Genomic DNA, 25,929 nt, shown 5'->3' on the forward strand with positions numbered 1-25,929 from the left:
GTTCTCAGATGAACACTGCATAAAATCTAGAAAAATACATTTTCAGTATACATTTAATATATTGAACCTTTTATAGATGTCTAGATATCCGTTTCTTCCTTCAACTGGTAGGAAACGGTTGAATGAATAAATAAACTTATTTATTGATATCCTCAGATCCATTAATTATACTTAATAACTGCGCAAAACAAATGTTTTCTTGTTTATTGCTAAAAACTGTGTGTGTGTGTGTGTGTGTGTGTGTGTGTGTGTGTGTGTGTGTGTGTGTGTGTGTGTGTGTGTGTGTGTGTGTGTGTGTGTGTGTGTTTTATAGTAATTCCTCTTTATACTGTTTATATTGTAATTCACTTTTACACTGTTTATACTATGTTATCCATTTAAGCCCTATATATATTATAGATCTGAAAAGTTTATATATAGTGTTTATATATTATATTATTTTAACTACTGCCGTAACAGTATGTGTCGTTCATACATATTAATTCGTGTACATAAAATTCGTAATAATAATAAAATAATAATAAATCAATGATAATCAATTTGATATATAAGTCTAGCCACATTAGCTTGTTGCCACAAATGTTCCCCAGTATGCTTCTTAGAAAAATAAAATTTTACATAATATCTTCATTTTAAAAAAAAGCGGGAGCTCAAGTTTCTGTCTTACATGAGTTTGCCGAAATCTAAATGACGTTAGCTTCCGAAGATGACGTTGGAGAAGGGGTGCGCGCGCGCTCGTGTATGTGTGTGTGAAACAGAGCGGAGGTGAAGAAGAGGAGGATGAAGCAGGGAGCGGAGGATGGGAGGAAGAGTGGAGTGAGAGAGAGAGAAAGAGAGAGATAGGCTGGCTATCAAGGGCTTGTGTGAAGTGTGAATGTCTGAGAGGGGCTTCGATGGGAGTTTTATCGCAGCGCCGAAACAAAGACGCGATTTTTTTACCATCCGGAGAAACATTGTAGCGGAAACTTTAAACTTTTACCCGCCAGAGCGGCAGCGCCGTGCCGGGTCCCGGCTTTGTCTCGCGACGGGGGGAAGTACGCCAGCACACGCGAGGATCAAAAGAACCAGCACCAGTTTTGGATACACATTTTGCCTACACGACGAGGGAATCCGTGATTATTGGGTTTGTTTAGGAGAGTGAGAGAATGGCGGCCAACATGTACCGAGTTGGAGGTGAGTATTATTGTTGAGGCTAACACTAGCAGCAGGCTCGCGGGGGTTAGCATTAGCATTAGCGCGAGCGGCTGTTTCCGCCTTAGTTACAATGAGCGGAATCCCGTTGCTAAGCGAGCTAGGCTAGTTTCGTTACGGCGGCTTTTGTGTTAACTCAGTTTTATTTATTTATATATGTATTGAAGGTCATTTCTAAAATTACTTGGATATAAAAACTTGCATTGGGTCGCAAACTCTTTCGTAGTTTTCGATTCAAGTATTTAGCCGCCGCAAGCAAATGAGCCAATTATGAGGAAACCCGTCCGTTAGTTTATTCACTTTTGATGGTTTTTACTCACTTTTTCAAGACTTTCATTCAAGTTTTTGTCGCACACGTTGCCTGAACCCTGCCATTCTGTCAAACTTCTGACAGCTGAATTATATGGAGTGTAAATGGGAGTCTCACAGTACGGGATGCAAGGACTTTCGGTTTTGTTTCCCGTGTGAAAATAAAGTCAAATAATTGTTAATTTATACTGATATCAGGGGGAAATTTAGACATTTTTTACCTAGATTTGGTGTTCGTGAAAAATAGTTCAGTGAAGAGAAACAAATAGTTCAGTTCATAAGTGGGAATATAAGTGCATTTATGGATCGTGAAATATTTCAATGATCATACACGTGCAGAAGATGCTTATGTGATTTGAGCTGATATAGCATAGTTGCATTAGTAAGTCCAGGTACAGTTTTCAGTATGCAATACTGTATGCAATATACCCATTGTCATCTCTTCTGACATGCTGTATGCTGTCATCTATTGTCAGAGATGCTCATCCTCACTGTTTATTGAAATGCATTTTAACGTTACCTTCTAATAAAATTGCATGTGCGTTAACGTCATTGATTGCAGCATGGCATGGTGTGCATTATAGTGCTTTTATTTTCTTAAATCCGGGAATCGACTGTAAATAGGTCACGACAATCAGTCTGTGTTGCTTTAGCAGATGCTGCTGATTGATGCGTTGTTGCAGTTTGATGGGAAGTTCTGGACGAAAAACTCCGTTATTACACGCTTGTCAAAATGTATTAGAGCTTATCAAGACAGGGTTCAGAGGAAGGCAGTCTGCATCTGCTCACAACATCGGTCATTTAAAATGTTTTATACAATTAAAGGGATAGTTCACTCAAAAATGAAAATTCTGTCATTGATTACTCTCCATTCATTCATTTTAGAACACAAAGATCTTTTTAATGAAATCTGAGAGCTTTCTGTTCCTCCATTGACAGCTAAGCAAATACCTCTAAGACGCTTCAATAAGTTCATAAAGAGATCGTAAAACGAATCCATATAAATTGAGCGGTTTAGTCCAATTGTTCTTAAGAGACTCGGTCACTTTATATAATGAACAGATTTAATTTAGGCCTTTATTCGCATATAAACATTGATCAGCGAACATAAACAGAAACTCAACTGAACTTGATGCGCAATAACAAACCTCACTGGTTCATGCAGCAGCTCAAACGTGCTGCGTAACACGAGAATGAACCTCATTGGTTCTCGCACGTCAAGCGAAACATGCTTGAGCTTCTGTTTGCCAGAACTCATGTGTGTGTGTTTGAATAAAATCCTAAATTCAATCTGTCCATCATATAAAGCGATTGAGTCTCCTCAGAAAATTTGGACTAAACCGCTCAATCAATTCATATGGATTAGTCTCTTCGTGAACTTTTTAAAGCATCAAAGTGGTGTTTGAGTAGACTGTCTATATGGGGCAGCCGCAGAAAGCTCTTAGATTTCATCGAAAATATCTTAATTTGTGTTCAGAAGTTGAACAAAAGTCTTACAGATTTGGAACGACATCTGGGTGAATAATTGATGACAGAATCAATTTCTGGGTGTACTAATCTTTTAAGAAGCTGGTTATCATGCAATTTTGGATTGTAATGTAATGATATTTTTTTTATGGTTTGCCAGATACTTCAATACATTTTACTGTGCTGTTTGCTAGTGTTTTGGGAGGTTTACACAGTCAGGTACTGCTAAGGTCATTGAACTTGACCTTATGTTCTGGCCCGAAGCCCTTGCATTCCTACATGTCACCTCTTTGAATCTGAAGCGGCTTTATAGAATACATTACTGATAGAACAACATATCAGCCAATATTTGCTGAGTAGTGCTACACTATCGGTTTGATATTTGGCCATTTTGAGAAAGTCGGCATCTGACAATAACTCTGTCTGATTGGCCTATATACAAAAGTGTTTAAAGTCTGCATGAAAATACATTTTTATTTTCTAAATGCACGTTATTGATCCTATTGTGAACGATTAATTTGTGCATGTTTTTTTTTTTACCTCGTAATTCTTTTAATGAAAATGTGAATTATAAAAATATATTATATAATATGTAATGAAAATCTTCATTAATACAACATAGAGCCCGACCGATATATCGGCGGGCCGATATTATCGGCCGATTTTAGGCATTTTCCTAACTATCGGTATCGGCATTTATAATGGCCGATAAATGAATATTTTAAAAAATGCGGGTACGGTGATTCATGTAAGGGTGGCGCTGCCAATAAAGCACCTAAAAGCTGTCACAAGAACTGGCCAAAATAATGATTATGAATACAACAAATATAGCAAGGAGACATTTTAATTGTTTATTAATAAACAAGTGTTTTCAGTCAGTGTCAGCCAAAGATGAAGTTGACGATGCTGACTCGCGATCTTCAGTGAGCGCGCGCCAGAGAGAAATGCACATTTCATACGATTACATGAGTCTGTCTGTCTTTCGTTTTGAATTGTTCTGTTTAAAAGAGACATTAGACATTTCAATATAGATATATTTCAATTCTCAGGTCTATACGCTGAGTTTCAGTTCATGAGACGAGCTCCAGTTCACCCGCAGGCGCCTCCGTGTCGAGATTATCTATCGTCTGCTAAATTTACTTCTTATAAATTAAATCCAGGCAAATGGCTGATGAAACATTGATTAAAATTAAGATACAATTAATACAAAACGAAAATCACTTTGAAACGAAAGGTTTTGTGCTTTCTGTTTGATGTCTATGTGAAAGTTTCAAAGCATTAGTGCCGCTTTCAGAGCGCTCACGTCCGTAGTGCTGAACTGTCGCGTCTGTAACATTGTTTTTTCCTCATAAATGCAAACACGAAAAATGAAATAAAATAAAATAAAATGAATATTTTATGTAGCTTGTGGAGACTGAGAGGCAACCCTTCTTCATCCGGTGGGTAGTAGCCTACTTGTGATTTGCGCAGTGTAATTCACAGAATTGATTTCTCTGCTACAAGCCTCTGTCACGTATTGTGTGAGCTTGTGACTATTGCAAGCGCGCAGCTGAGAAGTCCTGATTATATTGTCTGCTATATTTAGGCCTTCTTCTTATTTATTAAGGCAATTGGTTGATGAAACATTGATTAAAATGCGTGGCGCGAGCGATCTCCGACAGTAAACTGATTCTGCTTTGTCTAGGGTAAACAGCTGTTGCGACGCGAGGAGTAACGGCCGCGTCCGGTGTAGACACCGTGTTAAAGCTCATTCTGCCTGATAACGCTACGTTACAACATCAAGCAATATTCCAAAAATGTATATAATTATAACACTATATAGGGCCATTTTGCATTAAGAGTAGCCTAGTTTCACGTTTAGTACATTTTGCTTACTAATTATTTAAAATAGTATAAAAGTACTGTACATATGTAATTAAAAACGTTTTCATTATGATATTATTCAGTTTACTTTAGTAAAAAGATCTGAGTTCTTCCTCCACTGGTAGAGATTAGAGGAATTAAGAGTAAAAATAGAAGATAATAAGGTTTTGTCAGTGACACTTTTTATATATTTATTGATACAAGTTATGACTAAATTAAAAGACAAAGTCGTCGTTAGTGAAGATTATGCAACAGTATTTAGAATATAATATAATATAATATAACATGCAATGCAAACTAGTTTGGTTACAGCTCAGCTGTATAATTCTCATTCTATCATTCCCCCTGCCTCCATTACATATCTGTGTCACACAAGTGTTTGATTACCACATTTGAGTGATCATTGCAAAACGTGTTTATAAAATATATTTATTCTGTTTATAGCTACTGTGTAGAGTACCCATCAAAAGTTTGTACACACCAATAGGAAAGTGTCCAAACTTTTGACTGGTATACTGTACTATAATACACATAAATAATATTGCTACTGTATTATAATATACACATAAATAATATCGGCCGATATATCGGTATCGGGCTTTTTTACTCCCTAATATCGGTATCGGCATCGGCCCCCAAAAATCCATATCGGTCGGGCTCTAATACAACAGACTTCTCCAATCATTTGGTGTGTTTAAACCCCGCCAATTTATTACAATCAACTGCAAGCTCGCATTCAAATCTGCCTCCATCCAATCAACAACCATCATTTATTTTTCGTTTATCCTTTTTTCTTGGATGTACTTCACAATACAGAAGAAAATATCTGTCGGTACTTCTGTCACACTGCAACTTTATATTCTACCAACAGCCTTGTCAATGAATAATAAAGTTTCTAATTTCAGTCTTTTTAGTGAATTCTAAATGTGTAAAATAATAATTAATTTCTAAAGTCCTTTACGGTCAATAATTTGAATACTGGCGTTATATACCTGTCGACCCTCTCGGACACTGGTGTCTAGTTATCATTGATTCGTTGTATTCCTCATTTGTAAGTCGCTTTGAATAAAAGCATCTGACATATGAATAAATGTAATGTGAATGTAGATATGTTCATTGACATTGCGCTTTGAGAGATGCACTAGACCACTAGTGTTTGACCACTAGAATCCATGTTTATATCAGTTTTGTCCGGGACACTTGTGCCTCTGAACTCTTGGTTTGAATGTCGCTCTACTATTATGCAAACTTGGCACACTGTTCAGTAACTAGCAAATGTTACTGTAACAGTAAGCATGCTAAAGGATAAGGGCTTCCTCTCCTTTGTGTTGCATTTAGTTGAAACAAGGCAAGATGTAACTGCTCTGTTTGTCAGCAAGAGAGAATTGAAGTGTTTCAAACCAGGACTATAATTGAGATGGTTTTGGTTCAGTGAAGCTTTCTTTGTTTATCATGGGGTGTTAATTGAGACTTCTAATAAAGATGCAAAGAGGATACTTGTGTAGTGATGCAGGCAGAAAATTCTGGTCATGTGCATGTGGACATATATCAGGTGACATTGTGTGGTCTGGTAAATAAGGATCCTGCTCTATATGAGCTCATACTGCTAAACAGATATTTTTATCATATCAACCAACACAGTGACTTCATTTAGTTAGCTTTTTTTCCCGATGCTTTACACTAGTGATCAAGCAGAATGAAGTTTTTGAATGGCCAATTTTGAAACCAGAGCAGAGCGGATGGTTTTATCCAAAGCAACTGACATTGGATTCAAGTTGTACATTTTATCATTCATGCATTCCCAGGAAATTGAACCCCAAGATATTGACGTTGCTGGCACTATATGCTCTACTGTTTGAGCTAAAGGAATGTAATGACAATAAATGTAATGCATATAAAATGATAACAAAAGAGATGCATACAAATGCTGAATTGAAATGAACACTTATTTTACACGAGAGAGATTGACTCAAAATTCACTAAAATATTTAGAAACAGGAATGTTCACTATCGAATGGATAGTGCGAATGGCAGGACAGATCTTGAAATGTTTAACTTAACGCGATTAACTTAAATTCTTGTTTTTACCCAGCCCTAGTGACAACCAAGTAAGCAATTTGTAAGTTGAAAATGTTCTCCTCAAAATGTGTAAACGCTTAAAAACCTGATTAATTTTTTTTCAGCATCTTGACCAGCCCAAGTCATCAAGTAAGGGATAATGTACGTCTATCCGGTTGTTATTGCAGAATAAAACTCGACAGGGTGATCAGGACCTGCATCAGCCTGAAGGGGTTTATTCTACGTTAACAACCGGATGTATGTACATTACCCCGGCCCGCTTATTACTTGGCTATTTGCCACATGAGTAAATAATTAGACATGAAATATTGATCTGAGACTAGATATTTTATTAGCTCGAACGCAAAACTTCCAAGAGGAAAAAACATTCCTAGCAAGTGTGTAGCGCTGCTGAATTCAGTAACCCGGATGAGCCTGTTATCTGTTTTCAAAGCGATTGACCAATCAGAATCAAGCATTCCACAGAGCCGTGTAATAACACTAGCTTAGCAGATGTTATGAGTTTAAAACGGGACTGGATCTGTTTCTCTGACTAATGGGAGAGCAGGGGATTGTTCAGGAAACCTGTTTGAAAACCATAATTTTTGATATTCTGTTTAGTAATGCCAGTAACCCAGAAATTATGCATTTCAACCATAGGTTTACTTCTATGCTATTTTTGTCCCTGTCAGTATCTCCAAGCCTCAGTGAATTTTTAGGGGTCTCTTAATACCAGATGCCATGAGCTAACAAAACAGCACATCCCTGCTTGAAGAGCAGATGGCTAGACCCTGTTTCTCCTTAAGGGAAATTATTGATCCATGTGGCTCGGTCTCTCTGATTGATGAAGCTCATGAACTTGGGAGAGAGACCTCCATTTTGATTTATCCCTTGTGGCACAGCTTAAGAACATGGCTGAGTAGAGGCAAGAAAAGAAAGCGTTAGTCCGATCAAAGATCAACGTTTACCAAAACGTCCAGAGCTGACCAACTCGGACCAGAAGAGAGAGAGTGATTACATAACCGAAGTGATTCGTTCAGTGAACAGGCTGTTGACTGTGCCTCATCATATGTGCTCTCAATATTGACCCATACCATTGCTCATGTCACTTTCTGTATGATTATGGATCTCTTGCAAAAAAATGCAAATTATTGGATTGTTCATGTGTTTAGTGATGGAATCTGTATTTTTCCCCACGTCTTTAGATTTGAATAGGCTACTTTTCTGCTGGTAAATAAAAGCATTATTCAAATCAACTAGGCTAGAATATTCCATATATGAAAAGGGTTGTGTAGAACTTTGTGAATAACAGGTGTTTCTGTTCGTTGGAATTGGAATGATCATTAAGAATGCACAACATATAGAAACCATATCACTTATCGGCTTATATTATAGACTTTTTTTTATTTACATTTTTTATTGATCAATATTGGTCGATATTGGATATTTAATGGTCATGCTCTTTTCTCCTATTTTTCCGTTTGGGCTACATTTGCTACAATCTAAAGGGCACTGAAACTTAAGTTTTGTCCCAATTGACGCACTAGTATACTCTATGCTATGTGCTTATATGATGTACCCAACCGTGTAGTGTACGAATTTTATAAGGTTATTTTGCCATTCAACATTAGATTTTGAAATAGGGATGGGTATTTTTGTCAATTTCGATCATTGACGGGTCTCAAACGAGTACTAATATAAGTTAAGTTCTCAACCACTTGCTTAACCAACATAAAATGTGTGTCGTTTTAAAGCTTAGAAGCTGGGCTGGGAAAATGACCATCACTTAACAAGTGCTTTTAAATTTGCTTAAATTTTAATTTGTGCTTAATAAATAAACTGCTTTACATGAAAATGTGATCTGTAAATCATCGTACATTAACAGATACACTTGTCATATATCTTAGACTTGTGTTCAATATCGATGAAACGGTCTCAACTAGCAGAATACAACAGGCATATTTGTTTCAGTTAGAGACCAAACTATGAAAAAGCGCGGCTGATGCATGGGTAAACATTACACATGATGCTTTTGTGCCACGTTTTTGTTTGTGTGTGGTGGGTGGGTATTGCCTAGTGCTGCACGATTAATCATATCGCAATCGCGATGTCAGGCCTATGCGATTATATGGCGCAAAATGCTTCGATTTTTATGGAATAAATGAATTTGGGCTGTTAACACGTTAAATTGATTAAATATTGATCAAATATTTAACGCAATCAACAGCATCCGTAAATTTTTGTTACATTATATGATCCCGCTCTTATTCGTGCAAATGCTTTTAAACCATTCATGCGCAACAAGAAAAAAAAAGAGAACAGCATGCTGGAATACAGTTCTCTTTCGAGCTTGAACGAACAATAACACCTAATTATACAAAAATTTCTGTTTTGTCGAGTATCTTCATAACATAAGAGCAGTCTTATGATGAACGTGAAGAGTTGTGAGAGAATGAGGTGCGCTGCACGCGTGAGACCCGCGTCTCTACCAGCAGCGGCTGGTCTTAAAGGGACAGCAGCCAATAAAACGTTTTGTCAGTAAAGTTAAAGAACAAAGGGAACAGAGAAAATTACTGACTGTTCTTGACTAAATAACCTTTGTAGCTTTAATAAGGATTAGTCTATATTTAATTTATCCAGTGCAGACTGTTTGATAACTTTGTTCAATTTCTGTATGTCCTACCTGTTAGACAGTAAGGGCACAGGTAAATATGACATTTATTTTATACTATTGTACTATTGAGACAATAACAAGTTTGCAGTAATGCAAATATGTCACTATTTAATTTTGTAAAAAAATATTATTTTAATTTGAAAACACTGCATTTAGTTGTTGCTAGCTTGAGTTGAGAAATACACATTTCAGCATTATCACTAATCTGTGTGTGCATTTTACTTGAGAACCAAGCAAGTTGACTCATGAAACCATTTGTTTATTATATCGCAATATTGACCTTAATAATCGCAATATGACATTTTCCCCAAATCGTGCAGCCCTAGTATGGCCGATGTGTAGAGACCAATCAGACACTGTTTTACAGCTGGTGCACGCTTGGATTGGTTTGGTCTGATCGCTCAGATTGACAGGTTTTAATTTACCGTGCACCATAGAATATGAGTACACAGCTGAAACAATGCTGGAATCACTCATCAACCAGGGCTGCGTTTCTCAAAAGCTTTGTGAGTTAAGATGATCGTGGAGACCATTGGTGGCAATGGTGGTTGTATGATCTACTTAGGCTTACGATGCTTTTAGGAAATGCGTGCTAGGATCTCATCTTACTTGATTTTTATTCTATGTACTTTTATTGTGGTATTTACATTTCTTATGTTCCCTAAAATCACTTGTTTGGAGGGTTTTTGGACCCTTAGTTAATTATGTTTCAAAATAAATGGCTAGCCTACCTAATCCATTGCATCGCTTGAAGACATTTATACATTTAAAATATGTAACTACGGCACGCTTGCTCTTCCTCGTGTGTCTGCTGCACGTGTTTTGCACACCTCAAAACTATGCACTCTAATGAGTTTTATCAATTAAATTATTGTCGACAATTAATCGATCGTTGATTAATCATTAGCATTCCTAATATATGCACATACATAGTCACTGCTGGGTAGATCAGTCACAAATTGTAGTCATTTACTGATTCCAAATTACATGAGAAAAATTTAAGCTAGTAACGTAATTCATTGCACATTACACTTCTTTTAAATTATTTTGACCTAACTCTTTTATCACAATGAACTTAATAGGATAATCTTGTACCATATTGATACAAGGAGAAAGAAAGTATAAGTGCATTAAACATTATGTCAGGGTTTCTGTAGGTGTAACTGCAGGGGGTTTGTGAGTTTAATGAAAAGCTAATGATTAAATAAATCATAAAACAAAAAAGCTTTCCAAAATACATAGCAATACATTGTTAAATGACTTGCAGAGTGATAATTCAAATAATAATTAATGTTCGTCAGGAGCTGATTAGAAATACAATATTGCATTGTGGAGAAAACATTTAAAAGTGAAATGATTTCTGTAAATCCAGTTGTGAAATCCTTTGTGGCCTTTCAATTTTCCATGTAATTATAGCCACCTGACTAGTGGCTGGTCTGTGTGTATGCAATTTAACAAAACTAGAAGACTTTCTGAATGTATATTAGCGATGTTTTTTTTTTAGAAAGGAAAATTTAAAACATAAATAATAAATAAATTCTGAACGATTTATTTTACTGCTATTATGTGAATAATGTAATTATGAAAAATGTAATTATGTAATCAATAAAAAAGTAACTAGTCTAATTACGAAATATTAACACGTCTAGTACACACACGTCTTTAAGAAATGAAACTCAGTGATGTGTCACTTACAGATGGTTTCTTTTGTCTACTGCAGATTATGTGTATTTTGAAAACTCCTCCAGTAATCCATATCTGATCCGCCGAATAGAAGAACTCAACAAGGTGAGTTTTGGAACATGTTCCATCTAATCAATTATCGTAATCTAAAAGAAAAAATATTGCTTTTTCCTTGATGCATGCAGGTGTTTTTTTTTTTTTTTTTTTTTTTTTTTTGCTTTAATTTGGCCTTAAGCTATTTTTGACCAGCGTGACCTAGCTGACTCGAGTCAGACTGACTGTGATTGGTTGGGGCTTTTGATGTCTGCCAATCATTTATCATGCATCATCAATCAGCATGTGCAGAGATTTGAACATTACACTGTACATGGATGATTGACATATGCCAGATCTCCGCTAATGCATTGTCACTCGTGACAGCGTAACAGACTGTCTCTGTCACCTGCTCCCCTCTCTTGTGCATTGCTAATGCTCAGCCATCGTGCTGCTGTTTGCCGATGCAACCTGGGCTGTTTGGGTTGAAGACCCAGCCATAAGAGACTTATATAATGCTGAGAATGACACAGGCCTGTTTCCTGGAGCAGGGATTAAAAACACTTTTATGTAACCTCATTTTGAAGGACTGTGAAGCTCAGCAGGATGGGTAAACTAATGGAAGTGGTGTCTTTGTTCAATATGTATATATGTTTGTCAGAATTCAGTTTTGTCTTGAATATACACAACGCTGACCCACGACATGTTGCATTGAGTAAGATTTCAATATAGAGTGGTTAATTTTCAGTGCTGGAAAATTAGTAGAAATGTAGTTATTAACAGGACTCTTAATATTGCTTATCGCTTATATCTTAATACTGCTTAAATATTGATACAGTTTCTTGTAAATCATAGGCAGTGTCATTCAGTCCCACTTTGACTTGATGAAAGTAGTTCCCTCTGAAGTTATACTAAAACTATGAGTCCATGACATGACAGTAATAGAACTTGAGGTACTTATTTCACACATTGTATAGAGAAAATGGCTGTATGTTATTTTTGTATTTAGTCTTTCTCACACTGTTTCTTGCTGCTTGTCTCCCCCAAGACTGCCAATGGAAATGTAGAAGCAAAGGTGGTCTGTCTCTTCAGGCGGAGAGATATATCTGCCAACCTCAACACTTTGGCCGATAGCAATGCAAGTGAGTAACTGACTGTTTCAGTCTTCTTTTGAGTTCACGTCTCGTCTTCACACTTAAGATAAAGTGTCGCTATGTAGATGTACTATTTGCATTGAAACATCAACCAGGATTTACACCAGGACGGGCACACTGGAAGCCGATTTTAAGGCACCAAAGAGGATCGATCCGATGTATATATGAAGTCAGACTTGCATATTATATAGCCATTAATTTTATACATTTTATGTCTTCAATCTGAATGGTGAAGCAAATCCCTGATCTTCCTATGGTTTTTGTTGACCATACTACTGTATAATCTTATGACCTATAATGAGTCTCAGAATTAAATTTCTACTTGTTTGAGGGAAAATCTGTGGAATATTGCTGAATAGATTTAATGTTACCATGAAATCAAAATTGACGGACTATTCCTTTCTTTTTCTGAAGTGCAACAGCATGAATCGGGACAATAATGGCTACCTTTCACTCACATGAGATTGCTGCAATAAGCAAACGACAATGATCCAGTCAATTCCCCAATGATCCAGTCAATTCCCAATGATCCAGTCAATTCCCAATGGACAAAATCAAGTCCCACCTTACATTTTCTTTCCCTCTCCATTTCACTCAGATATACGTCACAATAAGGAAGAAAATATTATTGCAATTTCCATTTCACGCCTACTCTAAATATGGTCAAATGTCTTAGTTGAGCTTAGTGTACTGCACTCTTGTATTGATGATTGAGGGTGTAATCGATTAGACAAAATATTTACTTATTCACTAATTGGACAGACAAAGGGGCAGTGCATTTGTAGAATTTTAAAATGACATGCATTTCTGTTCTTCAGAAATCTGTGGAGGTTTCTGTGGAGTTCTGCAGGTGTATATGCCAACAAGTCGAAAACAGAAGGATTTAGCAGAAGGACACCAATCTATACAGGCAAAAAAAAAACTAGATCACTTCCATTATAATTAGGGATGGACAAGATGGTTTACTAGTCACCCAGCAGAAACAGAAGGACTTGGCAGAAGTGTTATCAGCACATTCATTGTTTAGAGGACTGTTGGTTTTGTGCAAAAAAAGGTTATCGATATTTATCCTTATATTTTGTTGAGTAACTGTCAGTTGCCCTAGAGAAATGACTTTTCATTTCATGTTATTGTTAGTCTATGCACACATACAGGTAAATCCACAGGTCTTTGGCCAACTTTGAGGGGTGCGAATGCTCATTAGTAAACTCAGCATCTGAAATTGTATGGAAACTGATGCCCTCTGTTACTCTCTGTATAGCGTTTTTTTAACACTATCACGTCCTATGCAAGTGTGCTCTGTGAAAAGCATCTGATAAGGTCTGTAGTTGTCAGTTTGCAGAAATGAAGCCGCCTCAGTGACGTATGCAGCTGACAAATACGCCCTCGGGAGGATGCAGCCTTCGAAATGAGACGCTGCTAATATCTACTTTTGAACATCCCTAAATGTACATTCATTATATCACAGCTGCTGGCATCCCACATGTTTGATAAAGATGCTTCATCTCAACTACATGCATGCATCAGTGGTTCATTTTTATGTAAATTCAGTGTACGTGAACTGCCATAAACCAGTTGTAATTATGCCAGTGCAGTGCATTAACCTATCCATTCCAGAGTAGGGTCAGGTTTGGGTCGAGAAGGTTATTACATTGACATGGGCAGTTAGTGTTCAAATCCTTTGCGGTCATGAGAGGTCAGTGTCTGCTTGGCTGCCCGTTTAATACTGAACGAATCATCCTCTTTATGTTGTGGCCGACTACAGCAGCAACACTGCCCTGTTACACAAGATCAGGGCTCCCATTTACATCACCTCCTCCTCTCTCTACCTTCTGCCCATCTTCCTCCTTCTACCCCCCCACCCCTCCTGAATGGGCTCCTCTGTGCTTATCCTCAGCTGCCATCCGCCCTGTGCTCTTGGAACAAAAGAGCCTTCATGGGACCCACCGGGCCATGGCGCTCAAAGGGTTAACACTAGGTTAACACTGTCTGGCTGGTGTTTTTGTGGAGTGAAAGTGTTAATAAATGCATGTATGTGTGCGCGTGCATTTGGCTCTGAGGCTGTGCATGTATGATGGATTTGTCGTATGTGTCTTGAGCGTGTGTGTGTGTGTGTGTGTGTGTGTGTGTGTGTGTGTGAGAGAGCTTGTGGCATTTTTTTTTTTTAAATGCGTACTTCTGCATGGGGGGGGGTTGTTGCTCAATGGGGGGATGGGCGCCTCAGGTTTGTTACACAGGGTTTCCCAGTAAAGCTGGCAGGGACGCATTGGCCAAGGGGAGAGAAAGGAGGGGGCAGGGCCACCGGGGTGGCAGGAGGGGTTAATGGAAAGGGGTGTGGTCTGATATCCCGCCCTCTTCATTGACAGGGTTTCCTTTGGCTCTGTGCAGGGGTGGAGTCTGGTCAGATCGTCTGATAAAGTCCTGCCAGGTCTCCTCATCTTAAAACGTGCATCTATTAAAGAAATATCTCTATCGCCATTGTAAATCTGTGTTAAAAGAAATGTTTTTAAAATGGATTCAAGTAATTTTGAGTTGACCTGCAATTATAATGGTTTGCTTCCCTTATAAGTCAACCAGATCTCATGAAGGATATTCAATTTACTTGTTTCTGAATGAGTGTGAAATTGATTGCAACCATTACTAATAACCTAAAGTGATGTGTAAATTTAAGATTTGGTCTGTGTGTGTGTTCTGAAAGGCAGCTGGTTCACATCAGACCTAATTGAGGCCATTAACATTACACTCATGTTTGTGTGTGTATTTTAGGAGACTTTGATGAGGAGTCCAAGCAGCCTTCAACCTCAGAACAGCAGAAACACCAGCTTAAGCACAGAGAACTATTCCTGTCTCGACAGTTTGAGTCTCTTCCGGCCACGCACATACGGTAAATACACTCACGCTGTTTACAGACACAAACATCTCAGGATTAAATTATATAATCCCATCAGAACCCAGACTCGGGCTCCATATGTAAGGTATTTGATTTGTATTGATAGTCCTGTTTATACTGTGTATTATTGTTTTTATGCAGAGGAAAATGCAACGTCACACTTTTGAATGAGACGGATGTTTTAACTGGCTACTTAGAGAGAGAGGTAAGTGTCCACCTGCAGTACAAGATCTCCCTGTGTAGTTTTTCATGGATTGTCACAAAGCTACCACGAGCCATAGTTTAGAGAGAGGCCAAAACATGACAACCCTGTTAGAGTGACTCACAAAATCTGTCAAAAGTAGGCATGATCATAATTAACTGGTTAACCGTTAACCGACAGTACGAATTTTCAACCGATTAGTACTATCTAAATAAGTAATTTAATTTGGTCTGAATGCAATGATACGATGTCCTGCCTGTCAGAGTTATGTATTTCCATACCTCTGCTCACGTTAATTATTATTGTAATGTTATGTACTTTGAGACATGATGTAGTTTTAATGCCTTCTCTCATGAGGCTTTGCAGACTCTGCTCTGGCTGTGTGTGTTCATTTTTTTTGAAGGAGGCAAGGCTTTGGAGACGCTCTGAAGGGGGTACGCTCTGATCTCTTGCTTTCAAAGCTAGCTTGCTATTGCTAGCCTCTCTAAAATTGCCTACCCTACCTTTAATTAAGTAACTGATATGTATATTTGCGTTTGCATATTTATTCCTTTTATAAATGGTTTCATTCTAAGCGCTGCATCTGCGTGATGTGACGATGTGTGAATCCTCATATTCTGTTGTTTATGCTGCTATTTGCGCATGTAAACATAAACCCCTCCTGGAGTCACAGACACATATCTATTTTAATTTAATTCAATTTAATTCTAATTTTAAAATATTGTCTGTTAACGGTTAATGATCGCTAACGAGCTTCGCTTGTCGTTAGGGAAAAAACCTAAAATGAACATCGCTAGGCAAAAGGTCATGTTTTCGCCTTTTTGCTAACTTTGCTTTTTTTGTTTATTACAAAAATAATTTATATATGTTCACAACCTTTTCGGTTGTTAACGAAAAGCTTTTTTTTCCATCAGTGTCACATGGTCCTACAGAAATTATTCTAATGCTGATTTGGTGCTCAAGAAACAACGTTAATAATTTAAAAAAAAAAGGTGCTGCTTAATATTTATTATAAATGTTTTCTTTCCCTTTTGATAAATTTATTGTTTCAGTGATGATAAATTATTTAAAGTCTTTCACTGATCCCAAACTTTTGAATGATCTTTTTTTTTTTTTCTTGCTGTCAGATATTTCTCTTTTTTATATCAAAGTAAGCACCTTTTGTTGGATTAAAATGAGTCAAGTGCATCAAGTGTTTGTGTTGTCTAACGTGTGTGTTTGTTCTGCAGGACTGTTTCTTCTACTCTCTGGTGTTTGACCCGGTGCAGAAGACCCTGCTGGCTGACCAGGGGGAGATCAGAGTGGGATCCAAATACCAGGCAGAGATCCCTGACAAACTGGCTGAAGGTCAGAAGGTTTTAAATGTCTCTACGCCTTGGTATTACTAAAACATGTTCCTTTTGATGTTGAAAACTTGGACATGATTCTTATTACAATATTGCATTAATACTTCAAGTCCTTGATATTTTCAGAACACATTTTAGGGAAAGTTTCTTGTTGGATGTTGGAGGTCTAATTCAAAACCGATTAAGTTAATTAGTAAATACAATGTTTTCCGTCTCATCAGTTGAATTAGACAGTCGAGTGCAGGAGAAGCTTGAGACAAAGGTTTGGGATCCTGATAACCAGCTGAAGGATCCGCAGATAGACCAATTCCTGGTAGTGGCACGGTTAGTATTTCCCTTCTTTTTTTTTTTTGACTGACCATTTTTGCTGCTTTAAAATGTTATTGTGCAGTAGCATGATTTGATTTGTTTTTATGTTCATTTTAGGGCTGTTGGTACATTTGCACGTGCACTAGACTGCAGCAGTTCTATCCGCCAACCCAGTCTGCACATGAGCGCAGCGGCTGCATCTAGAGACATCACACTGGTGAGAGAATGGATGCATTCAACCAATCTCTTCCTAAACTACTCATAAAAGTGCATTCCTCATTCATTCACTCACACTGTAGGGGTTGTGTAGGGTTTTCAGAACATACCGGTACTTCGAAAAAACGAGTACCGGGTATATTCGGTACATGCTGATAGACGCTGCTTTTAAATGCTCTCGTTTGTGTTTTTTTGAGCGCGCTCTGAGCGTCAGAGGTTTCTATTTACAGCGTTTTTTTTACCATTGTTGAGCATTGTGATGAATCACAATCATATCTGTTGAGTGTGTGAATGCAGTGGCCAATCAGAGGTGCTATTCAGTAAGTTAGTCAGAATCCGCTAAACAACGCTGAAAACGCACAATGTTATTATAACCAACAAAGTGTAAACATTATGTGAATAAAAGATTTATTGTACAATTAAGACTTCTTTTTTATTATAATGGGAGTTTTCACGAGAGTGCATAATTCAGTGAGCTTGAACTAGAGATTGACAGTCTTAGTGATTATCAAGGGAGGATCTTCTCTTGCTTTGTTTCCCATTTACAATCTCACAACAAGTTTAGTTTTTTCTTTTCATAACATTGGTTCAACTTTTATTCTTAAACCGCAACAATGACCCTTTAAATGCGCGATTGAATCGGAGACTGCGATGATTGACTGTGATAACCAACTGACGAAACAGAATGGGACAATTATTGTAAAGTACTTAATTCAGCCCGTTTGCTCTGGTACCGAAACTGGTACAGTTTCACCTATTTTACTGGTGTTACTACTAGGGCTGAAACGATTCCTCGAGTTACTCGATTACAAAAATTCCTCGAGGCAAAAACTCTGCCTCGAAGCCTCGTTAAATTCCTATTCCTATGCGTTAAATTGCACTATACGCGCGGGCGCAGGGATTTGATTGTTTCACACAGACCGTTTATTCACACGGCCCTGTTCAGGAAGCATATATTTTGAATTTAGTTGGCGCGATGGCGGAGAATAAATATGTAAATAAACGGCAGAAATTATCTAAAGTGTGGGATCATTACACACTTAATTGACTTAATACACTTAACTCGCTGAAACAAGGTAACGTATATAGTCTAAGCCTATTGATGTTCGCTGATTTTAATCCCATACTGTATTTGTAGCGATGTCGTGATGCGGTTTGACTAGATATGATTTTTAGCTTTGATTACATTTTTAAGTAGTAAACGTAACTATCACGTTCAATTGCAAGAGTATAGCCTAAAAAAAGAACCCCTTCACACACAGGCACACACGCCAGTCAGACCAATGCATCACATATGCTTAAACTTTTATGTAGCCACGCAACAATAATTTCAGCATGCATTCACTGTACACACCGGGACGTGATGGAGGAACAAATATTGTATTGCAGTCTTTGCGAGACCTTGTTTCTATTTCACGTCTGCCAAATAGTTACAGACAACAACAAAAAATGAAAGTCCCCAGCCTGTTGGTTTTTAATAAAGATTCAGAATACTAATTTTTCAGTTAAAACGCATGGAACAAAAAGTGCGTCAGCTTTTACTGCGTGTTCAACAACAAGTCACGATACAGCTCTTCTTCAGCGTTAAACTACCAGAATACACAAATATGCTTAGATGCTTAGAGTGGTTATATTATAACATCTTAAAGGAAAATTCACATATGAGATAGCTTTATAACTTGCATACTATATAACTTATAGTATATAACTTATAACAGCTTTAACTGAAATAGACACAAGTTTAATATAACTATTCTGTTAATAAAACACACACAAAAAAATATCCGATAACTCGATTAATCGATCGATTAAGTGCTAGATTAATCGGTTACAAAAATAATCGATAGCTGCAGCCCTAGTTACTACCGACTACTGACTGTACCGTGAAAAACCTACATCTGACATTTATTCACACTGTCCTGTTTGTCTGTAGTTCCACGCCATGGACACTCTGCAGAAGAACGGCTACGACCTGGCCAAGGCCATGTCCACGCTGGTGCCGCAGGGTGGCCCGGTGCTGTGCAGGGACGAGATGGAGGAGTGGAGCGCTTCAGAAGCCATGCTGTTCGAGGAGGCTCTGGAGAAATACGGCAAAGACTTCAATGACATTCGCCAAGACTTTGTGAGTTTACCACACCATAATTGACCATTTGCTCTCACACAAACTGCACTATTTGGGAAAGTTCAAATGATTTAAATGTATATTTGTTGTTGAACTGCAGTTGCCCTGGAAGTCATTAGCTAGTGTGGTCCAGTTCTACTACATGTGGAAGACTACTGACCGTTACATTCAGCAGGTAAGAAGCTTTGCATGCCTTTAAAATGAACTTTTCTTCATGCATATGAATGTGTATCTGAATCAAGTTAATTGTTTTACCCACCAGAAAAGACTAAAGGCAGCAGAGGCTGACAGCAAGCTGAAGCAGGTGTACATCCCCACCTAGTGAGTATTTACTGTCACTGCACTTCTGAATATAAATGCCACTTTTTCAAATATATGGCACAAATCGTTAGTATTCTTTTTCATTAATAAATGCACACATCCCATGTCATTTAGAGAGAGAATTACCATTCAAGAGTCTGGAGTCTGTAATGCTTTGAAATAAGTATCTTATGCTCATCTAGACTGCTTAACAAAAATACAGTGAAATAAATGTAAAATAATGATTTTCTGTTTTAATATATTTTAAAATGTAATTTATTCCTGTGATGCAAAGCTGAATTTTCAGTATCATTACGGCAGTCTTCAGTGTCACATGATCCTTCTGAAATCATTCAAATATGATGATTTGGTGCTAATGAAATATTTCTTGTCAATATTTAAAAAAAGATTGTGCTGTTTAATATTTATGTAAAAACCGCGATAGTTTCTTCAGGATTATTTGATAAATAGAAAGTTCAAAAGAGCAGCATTTGTTATATAGATTTTTACTTTGTAACAATGTAGAAGTCTTCACTGATTAATTTGATGAATTTCTTATGGTTGAACATAACATAAATAGCTACTTTTCATGCTATGCTAATGTTATCTATTCTAGTGTACAGTTTGAAAAATTGTATTTATTTTTTTAGCTGTATGAAACCAACTTATCAGACTCTTTCTTGTAGTATGTTTGTGTCTGCTTTTTGAGAATCTAAATTTTGTTTTCTCCTTCAGCACCAAACCCAACCCCAATCAGATCATGGCACCTGGAAATAAACCTGGCATAAATGGTGCCACAGGCTACCAGAAAGGCCTCAGTTGTGAAAGCTGCCATAGTGAGTAAATCAAGTCACTGTACACATCCATGGCTTCTATTTAGATATAAGCTCAAACATCCTGTATATTAAAACAAATGTATTCATCAGTTGTACTTGTTACTCCTCCAGCTGCCCAGTCTCAGCAGTGGTATGCATGGGGCCCTCCCAACATGCAGTGCAGACTCTGTGCATCCTGTTGGATTTACTGGAAGAAGTATGGCGGTCTTAAGACCCCCACTCAACTAGAGGGCGCCACAAGAACTGGCTCAGTATGAGAATCCTGTCTTTTTCCTTCATGTACCTATTGTCAATGATTACTGTATTTTAAAAAATATTAGGGTTTAATGCTAACAAACATGGAAATATCTTGTAAGTTTCATTAATCATCTTTCTGGCTAGTTTATTTCAGGCCAAACATTTTAAAGACACGGTTTAAAAAAAAAATACTAAATGGAAAACAGAAAATTACCAAACAATGAGCAAGATGTGTCTTTCCAATAGGATGCAGCTCCACGTGGTCACATGACCCGCCAGGAGGTACAGGGCATGTCCCCGTTTACCAGCAGTGCGGGAAGAGCTAAACTTCTGGCTAAAAATCGGCAGACCTTCATCCTGCAGACCACCAAACTCACTCGAATCGCCCGTCGAGTGTGCCAGGACATCCTGCAGTCCCGCCGAGCAGCCCGTCGCCCCTACGCTTCCATTAACTCCAATGCTGTCAAAGCAGAGTGTGAGCAAACATTTGTTGTCGTTGTTGTTGTTTTCATCTGGGGATTTTAAAAAAAGGTTTATTGCTTTTATCTCCAGATTTTGTTTTGACTGCCTCTTTTTCTCTTTTAGGTATGATAAGACTTCCTAAAGCAGCAAAGAGTGCTATGAAGAACCGCACTATTCCTCGACCGTCCCTCATCAATATAGTTAAAGAATTGGGTATGGCTTCATCATTACATCAAAACCAAAATAGTGATATAAAAGCGTTGTTTTTTGAAAAATGAAAATTGTCATCAATTACTCACCCTCGTGTCATTTCAAACCCATAAGACTTGCATTTATTATTGGAACATGAATGAATATATTTTAATGAAGTCTGAGAGATTTCTGTCCCTCCATTGACAGCTACGTATCCACCACGTTAACGCTTCAAAAAGTTCATAAAGAGATCGTAAAACTAATTCATGTGAATCGAGCGGTTTAGTCCAAATTTTCTGAAGAGACACGATCACTTTATATGATGAACAGACTGAATTTAGGCTGTTATTTAAATATAAACATTCATCAACTCACACATTAGTCGTGGTAAACAGAAGCTCAAGCATGTTTGCTTGATGTGCGAGAACCAATCTGAGCATTCCACAAGTTTTGTTATCGCAAATCAAGCAAGTACAGTTGAAGTTCTATTTATCTTTATGTGAATAAAAGCTTAAATTCACTCTGTTCATCATAAAGCGATCGAGTCTCTTCAGAAAAAATGGACTAAATTGCTCAATTCATATGGATTAGTTTTGCAATCTCTTTATGAGCTTTTGGAAGCATCAAATTGGTAGTTGCGTAGCTGTCAATGGAGGGACAAATCAGTCAGATTTAATAAAAATATCTTCATTTGTGTTTCGAAAATGAATGAAAGTCTTACGTGTTTGGAATGACATGAGGGTGAGTAACTGATGACAACATATTCATTTTTGGGTGAACTATCCCTTTAATGGTGGGGAAATTAGACCTAAAAGTGAATTAAATTGTTTGGCACAATGTTTCTTGAAACAAAAAAAAATACAGATCATTTGACTTCATGTTTGAATATTAAGGGTTATTATGCTCTTTTCTTTAGCTATTCAAGCTCCTTTGAAACTCAAAGCACCTCGAGGTGCTCCAACACCAATCAACCGTAACCAGGTCAACCAGCCTCGAAGCGCATCCGCCCTACTGGGCAAGAGGCCCTTCGACAACGTGAGTATTCCTTACAAATATACATTAACCTTCTCACAGGTAGAAAATAGTGTACATAGATCTAAGCGCTCTCATTGGCTACAGGCTGGAGGTCATTCTTTCTCCACCAATGGAAGGCCGTTCGCATCGGGAATGAGAGCAGCCAACCAGTCAGTCATTAAGAGGCAGAAGGTCAGTCAAGGAGATGCTCCAAATCCTGTGGTGTTTGTGGCTACGAAAGACACCAGGTATGTTTCAAAAACATCTTAATGTCATGTTTTGCTTTTACCTGGGACTAATTCCAAGTGTGTGATTCACAGAGCCCTGAGGAAACACCTCACTCAGGCAGAAATGAGGCGGGCGGCCAGAAAACCACACCTTCCGGTCAGAGTCAAACTTCCGGTCCCACCCCGGCCACTTCCCATACCCATCTTACCTTCCAGCACCAGTGAGCCAATTGTGTTGGAGGACTGAGCGATGTTCCAGTAGACCACATCCATTGCCAGAGCATGTTAAACCCACCAATCATCAGCTGTTCTTCCTCATTCCTCGTCTTCTGTTGTCCCCCCCGAATCCCATATGCACAACCACGCTCACAGGAAAATGACGTACCGCATACTCTTACACCAGCATACACCTGAATTCAAAGCGTTTTACTCCCAGTGTTGAAGTTTAAGGGTTCGATGCCCTGCTGTCCCGTTGCTTTTTTTAATTGCAAATTCTTTTAACTGTGTAATTTAAAGTGAATCATGTTCATTCTAAGATGGTGTAAAAGCACACTTTATTTTTCTCCAGTTTTGTCGTTATTTGTATAAATATTAACGAGATTTTTCAAGAGTTTGATTCTTGTATGTATGGAAAGTGGGATTTAAATGTGTGAGGGAGTATGTGGTCTTTTTACCATCATTTTCTTAATTTCTTAGGTTGCTTGTGTCAAAAACTAAAATCACCCTTTTTCATGCTAAATAGACAAATAAATGATTGCGCTGCTCCTTTTATTTCAGCCTTTCAGGCCTTGCTGAATTGTGAAAAGATGGAAGGCATTACAGCAAAAGTATTACTCGCTATACAACGGATCTGCAGTTGGGTTGGTGTTTATTGATAGCGACCTGGTTTTTCAGACAATATTGTTTATTGTGATTATGGATCCAAAACTCCTGCAGTGTAGCTACTCCAGTCAGTGATATTTGAAGGTCTTGTAGGATTCTAGCTGACAAGCTTGTCTTAGAATGAAAACACATTTTTGATGATTTAGAAAGGCTTCTGGCTTTAGTAAAGTGTTGAAGGTGTTCATGAATGTAAGCCGAATCTAGGTTTGAGGTGGTCTCTAAAAGGAGGTTGGATGTTGCAGTCAGTTTGGCCTGTTTTGTACCTCAATAATTGAGCTTTTTCCATAAACAACTTGAACAAAGCCATAAAAATTTGTTTTCCACTTCTGCTCTTTTTCCAAACATGTTAACGCACTAGCATTTGTGTTATAATGGTATTGTGGGCTACTGGGAAGCTAATTATAGCAATTGTAGATAATGAGAGAGGGAAAAGATGTTTTTCTAGTGATGACTCGATATAGGCTGATGTTGATTCATACTTCCCCCATGACTTATTTTTTTTTTTTTTTTGTAAACTGGATCCAGTGAGAGATAGAAAAGCTTTTTTTGAGTTTTCCTTGTCATGGCTCAACTATAGGGTAATATTGATGCATATTTCCACCTTATGATTAAGCTTTTTTCTTGTCATTTTTTTTTTTTTTTTTTTTTTTTTTTGCTGAACGGTTGGGCATTTTGACAGATTTCCTGGCTTGCTGAGGTTCATCAACACAAAATTTCATTGTAAATTGTTCCCCCCATTAGGGGTTTTGTAATGTTTCTTAAACAAATGGAGCGTGCACTGCACACTAAAGACACAAATAAATGTTAACCTGTCCCCTTTTAAGTGTCACCAGTTTTTTATGAAGGGGTTTTGTGACCCTACAATATTTTGGCAAAGCGTGAAAAAAAAAATACATGTTAACATTGATCTCCATAATGGGAAAGAGTTTGGGAGGGAGACTGGTTGATTTTAGGGTTTGATCCAAGGGTGTGAAGGATTTCAGTTTTGTCAAATCAATGACAAGTTTCTTTCTACTCACAACTCAAACTTTTTTTTTAATATTCCAGTGTCTCTGTATCCTTTAATGTATCTTGTGATAAGAAAATAAAGATTTTTTTGTTTGTGGTCCTAAACAGGACATTTTCATCTTTCTTTAGAACAATTACATGGGTATTGATTTATTTGCACTTGCAGATACCTTTTTCATTGTAACTTAAACGCCATATTTTTTCGCGAACGAAAACGAGGCTGTGGATAGTCTACACACAAGCGTGTATAAACCTCTCTGGTTATGTTATGTGCAACAAACTTCCGTATTCTGTTAAACAGGTTGCAATGCTTCCGGTCCATGTCTTTAAACGCGCTTCATGGTCTGTTTTACTCAAGATGCCTTAAAAGAAGCTATTAAAGATTTGCATAACCTACCTATATGCTGATTGATATCTTACTGTTGTTGTTTTTCTCACTTACATTCGGATATTAAAATGGAGTAAAACGCCAGCAGTTAAAATAACTAGCTAGGTTATCTGATTATCTTAAAAGTCCATAGATACCCCAATCAATCAGTTCATACTGCCGTTAACAAATCTTCCGACAAGGTGATGCGACAAAACCAGGTTTCCATTTAAAATTTCGACACGAAGCCTAGGCGTAGGCCTACTATCCCACGTAAAATGTATTCTCTTAAAATATGCGTAAAACCAAGTAACACAATAATTTGATTGAAATCAAATAAGTAAATTAAATACAGGAATTTATAGTAAACTGTTAAATTACTGGGATCAGTAGAGAATCGACAATAACGTCCGGTCTGCTGCTCCTACGCAACTACAACAAGAAACATCACTTACTACATCATCGAACAGCGCTCTAGCAGAATCTTTGGAGTTTAGTGATAATCTGAGAAAGAGAGAATCACCGAGCAGTAACGCGATTCTGAGCAAAGTCTATGAACACTGTTAATACAAAAAAAAAAACCTTTCAGCTGTTGTGCCATTCTGGACTGCAGGAGAAGAAGGTTCAACACTTACTTCAGCAATAAATAAATAAAAGAATAACAAATGTGATGTTTTTCATTTTGCTTATTGCTGTGGTTGAATTTGATCATAAAAGGTCAGCAGCAAAGACATTGATTAATAAAGTGAGATGAAATACATAAAGTATGTTTGTGTAATTTAACATTTTATTGCTGGTTTTAGGAATACTGAATCTGTTTTTGTGCAAGTGAGATGAGTAAATGCCTGCACACATTTTGTCTAGAACTATAATAACAATCAATCATG

At 37.5% G+C, this 25,929-nt stretch overlaps 1 protein-coding gene across 2 annotated transcripts; it reads left to right on the forward strand.

Moving 5' to 3' along the window:
- The first annotated feature begins 678 nt into the window (after positions 1-678).
- On the forward strand, positions 679-24,780 carry LOC143702859 (metastasis-associated protein MTA2-like). Of its 2 annotated transcripts, none has more exons than XM_077196762.1 (18): positions 679-1,173; positions 11,283-11,350; positions 12,327-12,420; positions 15,199-15,316; positions 15,464-15,527; positions 16,754-16,871; positions 17,092-17,194; positions 17,297-17,396; positions 19,329-19,517; positions 19,618-19,692; positions 19,780-19,838; positions 20,553-20,653; positions 20,765-20,904; positions 21,137-21,365; positions 21,476-21,565; positions 22,461-22,579; positions 22,664-22,806; positions 22,879-24,780. In XM_077196762.1, exons 1-18 carry the CDS (start codon positions 1,146-1,148, stop codon positions 23,030-23,032), a joined length of 1,992 nt encoding a protein of 663 aa, XP_077052877.1. In that variant the 5' UTR covers positions 679-1,145; the 3' UTR covers positions 23,033-24,780. The 2 variants fall into 2 exon arrangements, with proteins under 2 accessions (XP_077052877.1, XP_077052879.1); XM_077196764.1 differs by having other exon boundaries at positions 715-1,173; positions 22,664-22,750.
- The last annotated feature ends 1,149 nt before the right edge of the window (positions 24,781-25,929 follow it).

The sequence above is a fragment of the Siphateles boraxobius genome, unplaced genomic scaffold, assembly GCF_051911475.1.
Source record: "Siphateles boraxobius isolate OS27281-9 unplaced genomic scaffold, OSU_SipBor_1 353, whole genome shotgun sequence".
Lineage (NCBI taxonomy): Eukaryota > Metazoa > Chordata > Actinopteri > Cypriniformes > Leuciscidae > Siphateles > Siphateles boraxobius.

Bases quoted from the DNA above. Each gene is read 5' to 3' on its own strand.
- LOC143702859 (XM_077196762.1), top strand. From the start codon at position 1,146: ATGGCGGCCAACATGTACCGAGTTGGAG. The intron at 15,317-15,463 runs GTAAATACACTC...GTTTTTATGCAG, and splicing joins CTTCCGGCCACGCACATACG to AGGAAAATGCAACGTCACAC. The intron at 17,195-17,296 runs GTTAGTATTTCC...TGTTCATTTTAG, and splicing joins CAATTCCTGGTAGTGGCACG to GGCTGTTGGTACATTTGCAC.